This window comes from Pseudopipra pipra, chromosome 6 (assembly GCF_036250125.1).
Source record: "Pseudopipra pipra isolate bDixPip1 chromosome 6, bDixPip1.hap1, whole genome shotgun sequence".
Taxonomy (NCBI): domain Eukaryota; kingdom Metazoa; phylum Chordata; class Aves; order Passeriformes; family Pipridae; genus Pseudopipra; species Pseudopipra pipra.
This window is the reverse complement of record NC_087554.1, coordinates 30,591,201-30,605,021: the sequence shown is the minus strand read 5'-3', so window position 1 is coordinate 30,605,021 and position 13,821 is coordinate 30,591,201. Positions and strand designations below refer to the sequence as shown.

At 39.0% G+C, this 13,821-nt stretch overlaps 1 protein-coding gene across 3 annotated transcripts in view; it reads right to left on the bottom strand.

The window, feature by feature from the left end:
* Nucleotides 1-395: 395 nt before the first annotated feature.
* Nucleotides 396-13,821, bottom strand: part of DCAF5 (DDB1 and CUL4 associated factor 5) — a 70,445-nt gene continuing 57,019 nt past the window's right edge. For all 3 annotated transcript variants that reach the window (XM_064658322.1, XM_064658323.1, XM_064658324.1), the window contains exons 8-9: nt 8,874-9,001; nt 396-2,444 (exon numbers count right to left, since the gene is read on the bottom strand). In XM_064658322.1, coding sequence (XP_064514392.1) covers nt 645-2,444; nt 8,874-9,001 — 1,928 coding nt within the window. In that variant the 3' untranslated portion in view covers nt 396-644. The remainder of the gene's footprint in view (nt 2,445-8,873; nt 9,002-13,821) is intronic.

Sequence of the window (13,821 nt, the reverse complement as noted above, 5' to 3'; positions counted from 1 at the left end):
CACCATGGGAACAGTCTAAAGTTTATTTTGGAAAGAGGCTCATTTCCTATAGCTTTTCTGTTGGCATAAAAATAATGTCACTGACCTGTATCAGAAGCAAGTGCTTTATGAAGTATCATCTTTAAAGATACCAGCCAGTTCTGAAAATATCCTTCCTAATGGTTGCATTTCTTTAGTTTCTGAAGCAGAATAAAGGGCCCAGAAAGGCTTCTTCCCTGTTTTCCTCAAAAAGAAACACACTCCCAAGCTACCACCAGTGTGATCTAATTCCACCATTCTTCAGCCTGCCATGTGTAGTAAGTGTCAATACGGAAAACTTCCTCCTTAGATTAAACCTTAGAGCAGTCATCCTGGTTGGCTGGCTGAACAAATGACACATGTTCACACAAGAATAATTCAGTCAACCATCTTAATAAGGATTTACTTTAAACAGAACCTTGTATGGTACACTAGACTCAGTCTCATTAAGGAGCAAGTTGGATTTTTACACAGCATGAACCACTGGCAATCTAAAACAGACCCACTTGAAGAATGGAATGGAGAATCAAACACAATGTTTCAGACCCAAGCTCTATGTGCCTTTAATACTTGCATTTTCCTTTTCTTTTTGAGAGAGTGCACACTACGACAGACATTTGCATTTATCATGTTTTTAACTTCTTTTCTAAGGAAGAACTCTCTGAATCTGCATCTTCCAACTCCACTCTGTGTCTTTTCAGTCCTCCAAGAGATTGAGTGCTCTCACTGCCCGCAGGATGCAAGTCAGCAGTATCCTCTCTTGTGCTCACATTGTAGCTGTTGGAGTCCATTTCAGACAGGCAGCAGTCTTTGTGCAAGGTCACACCCACCTGTACAAGGTTGCCATTATCAGCATTTGAGTGCACCTGTAATCCTTGCGTCACAGTCTCCTGCTCTCCAAAACTCTGTCCGTTGTTGAAACACGAAGGGTGAAGATGCAAGTGGCCATTATTGTAGTTAACACAGGAGGGGTCGAGGCTCCTCTCCTCACTGTCATCAGTCTGGTTTCTGGAGCAGTGACCTGACATGCTACAGATCGTGACAGTGGAGAATGGAGGGACCAGTGAGTGATGGCTTGATGCTGGTTGACAATTCTGACTATTTTTCTGTTCCACAAGTCCTGCAGTCTGAATGCAAGGTTCTTCAGTACAACTATTTAGCCCTTTGCAGTTAGCTTTTCCATTGAGCTTTTTAGTCTCAAAAGAATGCTCTGTACCTCCACTGCTAGTGTCTTCAGATGTGTTATCTTGACTCTCCATCCGTCGCTGATTGTCACATTCATGAGCTTGACCATTACTAGAATTTTCTATCACGCCACATTCTTTTGAATTTTCTCTGCTTTCAGCAGAAAGAGCTGAGGAATCTTGAGGAATTACTGAACTTAAGTTCCTAGAATCTTCCTTAGTTAGTGAGCGTGATGCACTGTGCCTTCCACTGGTTCCTGGTTTCCCTTCATCATTCTCTCCATCTCCTCTGGAGGATTCACCATCTTTACTAGCTGAATATGATATGTAAGAATAATGAAGCCATTTGTAAGCTTTGTAAATCTTTCTCTCCACTGATTCACTGTCTGAACAAGGAGACGTCCTTTCTTTGAGAACTTGTTTGTTGGCCGAACTCCTTTCTGGTGAAGAAGCTGGAGAAGAAGAAAGATCATCTACTTTGATCTGGGGGTAATCATATATGTCCTCACCTATGTAGGGGGTTACATTCTCCGTGTTAGTGCTAGTCCTTTCCTCCTTTTGCACCTTCTGGCGTCGCCTCAGTGCATTGCGTTGCCTCATAGATGTGCGTCTTTCATTCAGTTCCTCTTCATCTTCTGTACTGCTGCTGCTGCTGGAACTGCTGGATTCGTTCTCAGGACTCGGGGACGGCGGCCGTGGGAAAAGGTCTGTATCTGGTTCTGCCTCACAGGTGTTGTCATCAGAGTCAGACTCATTGGAAAGGGCCAGAAGACGTTTATCCTGATACTTTCTCAGTGCAGACAGCCTCTGCTGACGGGAAGCTACGTCTTCTCTGGCTGAGGGGGATGCAGTCGATCTTAAGGCCCTTAAGTTATAGGCAGTTTCATCAGACTCTTCAGCCACATGTGGTGGGGAGTGATGCAAAGAGGTGGAGGACTCTGACTCGCTGTAAGCGGAGCGTTCACTTACTCCTGCATGGAGCTGCAGGATTGTGCTCTCACTGAGGTCGCTGTCTGAATCAGAACTCCAGCCCTCGATTTCCCGGCGTACAAGAGAGTCAAAGAAGGCCATCATCCGTGGGTCTTCTTGGACTGACTGGTTGGCATAATCATGGGACAAACCACTACCACTGTTCAACACAAGACTGATGTACTCTTCATGAGTGTAGAGGCAACGTGAATCATCCTCAATTCTACCATCCAGGTCCCCTGTGCAGTCAGGCTGCTTGTAGGGACTCCAGATCTGTAATGAAAAATGAAACATATATCTTTGAATGCATAAATTATTATAAGCTTTTAAAATGGAACAGTAGCTCAAATATCCAGAACAACTGCAAGTTGCAGACTGTTTTTACTAATTTTTACCCCTAAGACCCATACTTACAAGTATTGCAGAGATGCGGGATTTTTACTTCTCCTTTACAAATGTGTTTTTCCTGCATTTATTTCACCTATCCAGAACCTAAAAGCTCTCAGGCTGCAAATTATCCATCATTTCAGTAATTCATTGTGTAATAATTTCTCCCAAATTGCAGGGCTGTATTTTTATGTAATGGGGCATGCTTATTCACCAACAGTAAGAATAGTTTGTTGCCTACAATACAATCTCAGCACTACTGAAGGCACTAGTTTCCCAGGAAACTAGAGTTGCTTGTGTGGTGTAGAGTAATATTTCATCCAGCTGCATAGTCAGTCGCACCTGATCAGCAGGCAAGGAGCTGAATGTACGGGGATGAAAATCAGAGCTTTAGGGAACAGTTATGAAGAAAAGAAAGCATCCAACATCCTCTGAAGACACAGCAGCAGTTTCAATGAGGAGAGCTGAAGAAGAGTTTTCCTGAAAGCTACTTTTGAAGAGTAATGATTTCACCAATAACAACAGTCTTTACTGTGCTGTCCATCTAGCCTTCTCTCAGTTTTCCTGGTGTGGAGAAGGAAAAAAATAAAGGCACACAAGAAGATCCACCAATATCCCTAAGAAAATGGTAATCCATAGCAAAAATAGTAGTTGGATCTCCTCATCTTTCTCAGTTTTACTCACAGATTTGGGAGCAATGTGATTATGGCAATCCATGGACAACCACCGTCTCTTCACTCTGGATCAATGGTTAACTGGATGAACAATGCCTTACCATAAGCAGAGCCATTATGTAGCTTAGTCACAAAAATGCCCTAATGTTCTGCTTATAAAACATCTGATTTCAGTCATGCTTTAGTTTTACCATACTAACAAGCTCAGAGAAAAAAAATTCTATGCCAGCTGTCTGTACCATGTTGGCCTTTGGGGATAAGCTTTGGCAAAAACATCTAACTCTTTTCCCAACAGAAATTAATCAAGTTTTGTTACAAGTAGACAAAGCTGTTAATAAAAAGAGCGTTTTGCATGTCTAAATGGGATAATCAGCACTTATCTTACAGATGCCTAGTTAACACATGCAACATAATCTCACACTACTATGACAAGCAGTATAAAAAAAGCCCACAAGTAATTACGTATTCACTGAGATTTTCAACAGTGTGCAGTAAAACCTTACACCTTTAATAATGGAAGCAAAATGAAATAAATTATCTTGCCACTACTTGTCCAGCACAGCCAAATTTAAGATGTACAAGTAAACTTCATTCTGGAATCCTCCCAAACCTGAAAGCCTTTACTTAGCATCCTTTGTAATTTATGTTTAACAGAGCTTCCACATATGATCTAGCTAGATAGATAAAAGAGATACTATTCAAAAACTAAAGTGGGCTGCAGATATAACTTCTTCTGCAGACAATCATCAAGCTGCCTTTCACAGCAAAGGTAAAGGAATTTTAGATTGCATTAGTCTGTTCCTAGGAACATGCCTCAATATCAAAGTGTATTTGCTATTGGTACTTAATTGCTATTTTTATTATTTGCAATACTTAAGCAAATTCTCTTCCAGTACAGTTCATTAATATGACATTTGAAACCCGAATGAAGACAGTTTCTGTTGCTTGGTTAAGCACCGCACTTATGAGACACATAGCTCAAGGGACAAGCATCAGGCCTGGATGAAGATAACAAAACCCAGTCTAAGTCTACTATGTACAGAATTCCATAAACCATACTTAACCAGTTTTTTTAACTACTCAAGAGTACAGAAAGAATCTCTCTTCATTCTCTGTTTCTCAGGCTTCACTTTCTAAAGTCAGTGTAGGAAAGAGCCTTCTCTCAGTGGATTCAAGAGAGAGATTGCTGATTTGTGGACATACCAAGATTTGGTAGAAAAATAGAACTCTACTGCTCAAAGGACTATCCTTGAGTTGCTGCCTTCCTGATGATTTATTTAGCACGTGTTCAGTACCTTCTCTCACAACCTGTTGGATCTTTTCCCCCTTTGTCCCACTACTGAGCATATCAGTAAGCAGATCAGATCTTTTTGTGTTTAACAGCATATACCTTCTTTTCAATGCTTCATACTGTGTGCTTGGACAGATAGGCCAGCATGCCCCTTCCTAAAATAGCAGCATTAGATTGATCACTAAGTTTTATAAAACTTTTTTTTTTAAGCAAGAGAATTAGATTCTCTATGAACCAATATAAATGAAGAGTGGGAGTCTGCTCTGAAGTCCCTCTGGGAAAGGTCTGTTTTGTAATGAAGTTCATCTAAAAAGGTACATAAAGTGTGTGCAGAGGTATTCTACATCTTTGTTAGCACTACCACATCTTTCTGCTCACTCTGCATGCATCAGAGAAAACAGAGCAGTGTTAAATATTGACAAGATAGCTACAAAGACTTCACAGTGAGGCTTTTCCCTTCCAAGCTAGATTTGTTCACAGAGAAGGTGTAAATAAGGAGTAAATAATAAAGAGAAGTCAAGAGAATTCAGGAGAATACCTGTTTGTCTCTGGACAGACAGTTGTCTGGAGGATCAGTTGTCTCTGGAGAGACAATCCCTACAATTTAGATATTTTGCTGTGAGGGAGTGCAAAGGCCTGCCAGAGTCCCAAAAAGAAACTAGACTAAGAATCTATCCTTGGCAGAACTAGGAGGTCTTTAAACTGACATCAACTGATCCAGTGCTCTTTGTGCATCTGAAATGGTCTTCATTGTAAATGGAATGCCTTTGTCTTTTTCTCATCCTCTGACTGATGCCATGTTGAGGAAGAATGTGAACAAATTGGTCAAAGTAAGTTGGCAAATCATCCCCCTGAAGCAACAATCTATCATGAAGTTCTTTCTCTGTCAGAAGATTGAGGAGCTGAATACTGATTGACTGATGACCTGAGTACAGACATAAAAATAGGAACAATAACAGAAAAGGGGAATACAAAACTGGTTCTCTACTTCAGTAGAGATGCTTCAGACAGCATCTTTGAATTTTTGGCAAACCCCCAAATTTTAAAACAAAAAAGTAGTTATGCCTGTAGCATCAGAATAATTAAAACCAGCTATATTAGATTATCTGATTAGGCAGAGGCAACTAGTCACAATTATATTAATCTGTCACCATAGCAACATGTTCAAATAGACTTTGTTACCTCTGAGATACTGATGGCTTTTAAACAAATGGGACCTACAACATCTGAGCTCAGTTACACAGTATTACATTTCCAATACAAAACAGAATTTCTTTTTCAAAATTGCTATGCACTTCATCTATTTTATCTTTCCTGGAACTGTCTTCTAACTGCAGAATTCTCTGTGTCCTTCCTCTAAGCCTCATACATCAGAACGAATGCCTCATTCATTTCTCCTGCAATTCAATCTGTTTTCCTGCCAGCACATCCCAATGTCTTGCACAATTAATTGAGGGGAAAGTGGTATTTTTCTATTTTATATTGCTTTTGCCCATTGTGGAGAATGCTTGCTGCAAATGTTAATTTGAGTTCACAGCTGTGCTTTTTCGTACAATTTTACTGAGGTTCAAGTTTCTGAAATGGAGGGCAATGAGCAATTCATCTGGGTTGATATGTTCAGAAGACACTATATGGATCAAGGCTTCTAGTGTTCTTTATTAATGAGCTTGTCGAGTCTTATTTTTGGTCCTAGCAGAAATCACTGAGTTACTGAATTGTATTCTTGTGGGTGCTTTAAAACAAAACAAAACTAAAGCAAAAAAAGCACAACCACAATAGTCAAACCCATTCTTGTGAATACTACTCTTTTCTACAGGGCTAGACCTGAGATGAATTTCTATCTCATTTGCAACCAGCATTAAAATAGCAAGTGTGTTGGCAGAAGTACATGGAATTATTGAATGGCTTGTCTGTATTATGCCTTCATGCTGGTGCTATTAGTTTCTCCCTTCTTGAAGTACTAAATTTAGGCCAGCTAGTCTAAAAATTAAGGGTTCAGACAAACAAGTACTTTCATACACATTTTAATTAATCCCAAAGTTTCTATAATTGAGGGAATAGAATACCAACCAACCACAGTGAAGTTATCTTTTGTGATTTAACTTCAGAAATTTTAGAAGACACTTAAAGGATAGTAAAAAGGACACTTCTTAAGAAACTGATTAAAACAAACAAAAAAAAACCCAAATAAAAATGAACAAAATAAGAAAACATAAAAAACCTAACTACTATTTTTATTTATGGCTCTTCCTCTTGTCATCTCAACTTCTCTAAGCAAGCACATCAAGCATTTATATGGGGGAAAGAAAGACAGCCATGCTAGTGAAGGACTTGGGTTCCCAGTTGTTTTCAATGCAGTAAATGGCCCCTCAAAACTTCTGGTTATGTTTTTCCTGTTTTACCCTTCTGCTAGTAGCAGTTACTAGTCTTCAGCCTATCTATAGAAGTAGCTGGAATAAACAAGAAATCACCACTGTATGGTCACCCATAAACTGCTGTTCACTAAAACAGTACCTTTAAAGACTGAAGTCATGCAGATCAGACAAGAGATGAGCATTAAAACAACCTGATCCCCAAACAAGGCACATTGCAAGCTGGTTCAAAAGCACATACAACAAAAAGGTACGACATTCTGGCTCGCTAATAAACTTAATACATTAAACACCTTTTCCTTAATTTGTTTCTAGCTTGCAATGTTTGGGGAATTCAGTTCCTTCAAAGCAGCTACACGAGTTCCATTGCACATACTGCGACACAACAGGCGTTCTCTTCTAAGGAAGCATTGAAGCAGAGGTGCTTTGAAAGAGTTACACAACCTGTGACTGGAGCCTTAATCGAACTAACCTTTTAATCACTAGGCAAAAAAATGCCCTGCCAAAACCCTAGCAGAAGTACACAAAAGGAACACAGGGGATGTTTATACCAATGCTAATCCAACAGTCTAAGCACACTCATGCAGGAAGGATTCACGGGGTGAAGGGTCAGCAGATCTAAAATCCAAAAGGGAAAATTCAGGCTGCATGAATCAGGGTCCCAAAACAAAAAAAATGCCTCTGGCAAAACTGTTGTTAAACAGTGGCACTTTGACTGCTTGGAAATGGTAAAATCAGTGAACTGCTAAGACTGTTCAATGCACTTTTGTTCAAAGCCTGTATTTAACAGATTTGTGATCAAACCTGTCAGGCAGACACAGATGAAGAACAAAGTAGAAAAGCAAACCAAAGTTCCAGTGGAAGACAGAAGAGAAGGAAAGCTGAACTACAGTCAGAACCCAAATGTTGATACTAGCTGTAATGGCAAGTGATGCAGTTGGGCACTGGGCCATGGTCCCAGGATTTTGGGCCAGTTCAGCTCCATAAGTTGCAGATCACTAAAACATTCCTTCGCAGGACAAGTTCACTCAGTCAACTTGTAGCTGGCTAAAGCATTTACTAATAATCTAACAACCTTATTTACAGACACATGCAGGTAAGATTTTTACGAAGTTATTCAACAAATAGAAGCAGCAGCAGTTCTTCAAAATTAAATGGTTATGGCTTCTTTCATCCTGTTGATAGACCTAAATTATAGCAAAACATCTATGGCAGCAGAATGCAAATCACATCAGTATAGCATAATCCTCTGCCTCCCCACCTTCAAATAACAAAAAGATTTCTGCCTTGCTTACACAATATTGACTCTCTTTCTTTAAGGAGTTTTAAAACCTAACAAAGTTTCTTATCTCTTTCAGTTCCACAGAAAAAAGTAAAAAATGTCTAAAAATGGTATACATTGTAAAGGATTCAGAAAAGACATATTGTGAAAGGTGTTAAGAGTCTTGCTTCCTCTGGAAGCAGAGGAACAGAAAAGGTATGTTGAACTGATTCACTGAACAAATATGTACAACAATTACAGAAGGGTTCCTGAGGCATTATTTGGGCCAAATTCAACTGGGTCAGGCTAGGCTAAGACTCAACGTTAGTCTTTGGAGATATTTTTATAAAATTTTAGACTAGAGTACCAGAAATTGTAGATCACGTTACACCTGTGATCATACTCTCCCAAGAAGGACTGTTTTCATGATACTTCAGGTATGTATGGAATTAAACTGGAGAAAAACTCCTTTCTCAAGATAAAAGGCCAGAAAATTCTGATCTTATCTCCTACCTCTGAAACCTTTAAAATTGAAATGAAGTTTAAAGGTGAAATGCCCAATTAAAAATTTGCATTGGTTTATCCAGCAAAGGAGACATTTTACAAATGAATAAGATAAGAAGACAGGATGGGTGTGGAAAAGAATGACACTGAAAAAAACCAAAGCATTTCGTCCTGAAACATTGAAAGAACACATTTTTTGACAACTAATCTTACCTTTATAATCTTTTCAACACCAGAAGAACAGATCATGTAAGTGTGAGGATTAAACCGGACTTGGTTTACAATTGACCGATGACCTTTCAATACCATAAAAGCACCATTGACGACCCTGCCAATGCCACCTAGGGGAAAACAAGCACACATGGACATGAATAATTAAATCTTCATATTACTTTCATTCATAATCATGTAAAGTCATATTATATGTGCTTCAGCTTTATTTTTCTATATTTTAAGGCCTGTGTTGGGTGCAGAATTCCAATTTTATGAGCAATGCCCCTGTGAAAAGCTACGAGCTGGCTGAAAAGCATCCTTCCTGCAAATTAGGACTTGGAGGCTCACTTTGATTCATTTAAACAAACAATGAAGGTTTTTGACCTCATATGACAACTATGTGGATAAGAACAACATACATAATGAACTCACCACTGAAACTGTAGTGCCAGAGGCATGGCACTACTCACAGTTTGGAAATTTGAAGAAGAGACAAATAAAGAGGTTGACTTTCAATAGTTATACTATTTTTCAAATTTATTTTTTAAATCAGCAATGTATTATTGTCACAGTTGACTCTAGTCTGATGGGTAGGAGGGACCTGAAATAACACATCTGAACAGCGGGTTATATAATTCTTTGTCACAAGGCAGTGAATTAGCCAAAGTGGAATGCTTTTGTGCTAGCGGTAAAACTCAAAACAGAAGGCAATTAACTTTTTTGCTTGGTCATTGACTCTTGCTAGGTCTATACACCAAAGCAGAAAACTGTCACACAGCAATTTTTTTATATTCATAGATTTACATGATTAAAATTCCAATTTGTTAGAAAATACACCTGTGTATCTAAATAAACAAATGTCCATCAACATGCTATGATTAACATCTTCAGTGAAAGAAAACCAAACTTTCAGAAGATGGGAAATAAAAATACTTCGGAGGAAAACCACCTTGTCATTTACAACTTAAGCAGTTCTCCTATTTGGGTACATTTTTTTCTGTGAAGGTTCAGAGGTACATTCTGCCTTCAGCCACTGGAGCAAGATTTCACCAGTGTAAGTAAATTTGACTGAGAAGTAACAGAGTGGAGAGCAAGTTTATTAAACGACGAATTGGGCTCTTTTGATTTTCTTTTCCACTTTATGAGATTTTTCATGTCCTTTCGTCCAGCTCATCCTGCTAGATACTTATGGCTGATGGCAAGTTGCCCTACTCCCACAGCATTCCTTCCAGCCAGATCAGAGTTGTCAATCCAATTGTATCTGTCAAGCCAAAGTAGATGGTTACATTAAGACCAGTTCTCAACATTTAACTTGACCTAGGTGACAAATGTTCCAGAAAAGAGACCTTGGGAATGAAGAGACAGTTTGCTTAGGAAACGTTTCCAAGTTGGGAAGTAATGCCTAAAAAAGTGTTAACTATCCATGGACTCTGACTGCCTGAATTCTGTACAAAACAGGAAATATGCCCTACAAGTCACTTACAAAAGAGTCAGAAGTTAGAAAGACAAAGAAAGAATTATAATGGAGATGAAATACAAATTTAAGGCATCGGTATCTTGGGCTGCATTTCTCAGTCATTCATTGGCCTTCCATGGTACTGTCAGCAGCGTGAATTAATCCATGGTTATTTTCCTAGCAGAACAGTGAAAAGAGTTATTTAATGCCAGAAGACACTTCTTGAATGTTTATCAATACACTGAGAGCAATTGGATGAAAAGTGCTCAGCATGCCATGTCTAGAACACAGGCTCCCTAGGCTGTAGTCAAATTCAGCCAGTTTCTGAAACCCAGAAAGCCAACTGTATCTGGGGCTGCATCAAAAGCAGTGTGACTAGCAGGTTGGGGGATGTGATTCTCCTCTGCCCTTGTGAGACCCCACCTGCAGCACAGTGTCCAGTTCCAGGCCCCCTCGCACAAGAAAATATGTGAAGGTGTTGAAGTGGGTCCAGAGCGGGGCAACAAAAACGATCAGAGAGAAGGAACACCTCTCCTACAAGAAAGGCTGAGAGAGTTGGGGTTGTTCAGCCTGGAGAAAATAAGGCTCTAAAGAGAACTCATGGCAGTTTTTCAATAAAGGGGACTTTCTCAAGAAAGACAGACTTTTTTACCAAGGCCTATAGTGAAAGGAGAAGGGGCAACGGTTTTAAGCTGAAAGAGTGTAGGCTTATATTGGATATAAGGAAGGCATTTTTTTTTTAAATTAGGGTGGTGAGGCACTGGAACAGGTTGCTCAGAGAAGTTGTGTTCAAGATCAGGTTGGATGAGGCTTTCAGAAAGCTGCTCTCATGGAAGGTGTCCCTGTCTTTGGCAGGGGTGTTGTAACTAGATGATATTTAAAGGTCCCTTCCAACCCAAACCATTCTGTGATTCTGTGATTTTATGACTCTGTGAAGGAACTGCAAAACTTTCTGATTTTATATTGAAGTTGCCTAAATTCCTTTTAAGCAGCTAACAGTAAATTCAGAGGAAGCATAGTAATAGAACATACCTCACTCCTCTTAAAATGAAGGTGAAATTCCCTACAAAGCCCCTTAAAAGAACTAACTGCCCAATTACATGAAATTGCCCCAGGAGAAGTACAAATCTTAGCAGTCAGCTTTTACTAGTGGTATGGGAGGTTTTAATAATTTAAACCAGAAAGTACTGATTCCACCAATACTTTGATAATCTTTGTGTCAAATATAACAGACTGTCCTAGAACCTCATTGTTGGACAACTTCTTGCTTGATGCAATTTTAGTCTACCAATTCCTATGTAAGCAATTTTAGTCAACCAACTCCTATGTAATCTCTAAGTAAGTTCTTAATGCAAAGCCTTCCACAGCCTTATCCTGACTGCAGTTCCTTCATTTTATAGGAGCCCAGCAAAGTTGGCATCATATTACATTAGTATATGTATGGCAGATATCTGCCTGTGTCCAGACTTGTCTGGAATCCCCCTGGTCTCTCAGCAGAGGTTCAGCTGCAGCCATTCAGCTTTAGCCATCTCACAGTGTGAGTTAAGTTTGCTCATGTCTGCTGGCAAAAAAAAAGTGCATCTGTACATTAAGTGGAAACTGTTCAAATTCCTGAGGCTATCTTCCTTTTTTGCATGTAATAAATTCTATTTCTCTTCGCTGTCCTCACTAGAAATAGTATTTTCATTTGCATTGTTTCAGCAGAATTGACCTCTGCTATCCCAACAACACTCAAATTTTCCTTTTGAGGTCTGGGGTTTTTTTAGGGGAAGAGGGTGTTATTTGTTTGCTTTTAAATTTAATGGCATGCACAGGTCCTGCAACTCAGCATGGCAGCTTTTATATTCTTAGCTAGCTACCACAAGTATAAGCAGTGTTTATACAGAGGCCATTAGTTTACATATATGTTATTTATAATATATATATAAAAACCCCTTAAAATCTTCAGAGGCTGATTATGCCAATTTTAGAAAGTTTCTAACTTTACAACCTCTAACTACTGGATGGAAGGGATGAATATGTACTGGCTGTTTTTGCAATACTACCCCAAATTGCTATGCTTAATGGCAGTCCTGAGTGGTTTAGTGTTCTAGCTGTGCTGATCAACGGGTTTTTTGGTCTGCTTTTATTTGATACACAAAGTGAAATGTCAAGGAAGTCCCTCTTCATCTATACCCTGCAAATAAGTGTTCCAAAGAGGAGCAATACAAAAATCTCAAAAAATCCTTTAACTAATATCCTATTATGATATCTGACTAGTTGAAAGAAATAACTTATAAAAGGCTAAATCTGAAGTGTATATTTTAAAACAGACTTCCCGTACGCGTTTGACAAGAATACCATGGCAACACAAAGCCTATCATACAGACAGAAGGAAGGAATAATACAATGCTTTGAAGTAGTTGATGTCTACTAAGTAGTCAAAGTGAGTACTTCTTGTTTGCTTTACTATTTTGTGTTTTAAATGTTAGGCTAATGATATACTTCTTAATTATGTGGTTTTGTAAATATTTGTGTGAATGAATTGACATGACATATTGTGAACATGCTGGATGGTACATCCCAACACATTTTAAATAACTCAAGTAAATTGTAATGAAGGAGAGTGAGTTATTTGAACATCATTCTGACTTCCACTACACGAATTCTACAGCATGAAGCAGTGTTTAGAAAAATCCAGAATGAATTATTTGAAGGACAAGGAAAAAGCGAAAGTGATAAATTTTTAGGAAAGTGCTCTAATGTAGAAACCCTGTAAGAATGTAGAACAGTCTCTAAACTAATGGAAGATGCATTGTATCAAACATTAAAAAACCCCATCAAATTGCCAGAGAACTTGTTGGGATAAGAAACTATCATCCACTGGCTCTGTAACAGATTAATTAAATGACCGCCTTAAGAAGTCCTTTCTATCTAGGACAGTGAAAAAGAAGTTCCACTGTTTGTTCATATATGGTAGAAAGATGCTCCACAGACTTAAGCATAACTTCATACAAGCCTTGTTAAATTACGCAAAGTGCTGAAAACTCCTGAGAAGAACCAGATATTTGCAGCTGCTGCCAGTCTGCCATAGCATACCATTCCACTGTAGTATTTGGCACTACAGTAGTAGCTCATTTAAAATTAATTTAGTTTTCATTAGTAATAATGCAGGACACATTTAGACCATAGGCCACTGCTTTGCATTTGAATCCTATGAGGTCACGATGTGCTAACAAAGAGAGACACTGTAGTTTGGAATGTAAATGCACAGCACAATGCAAGCCAATATGCATAGCATATGGGGCCTCTGCCTTCAGTGCAGCAGATTATGATTAGACTCCTTAAAAGTCTTTCTCTCGTCACACACACACACCCCTGTGTTTGTTTCATACAGTGGATGCCAGTAGATGGCTTTGCTCCTTGGAAACCTGTCTGCAGAGAAGCTGGATTTAAATGCATGCACTTACTTTTGCCCTGAGAGCACAGGGTGCTGCAGCATACCTTCTACTG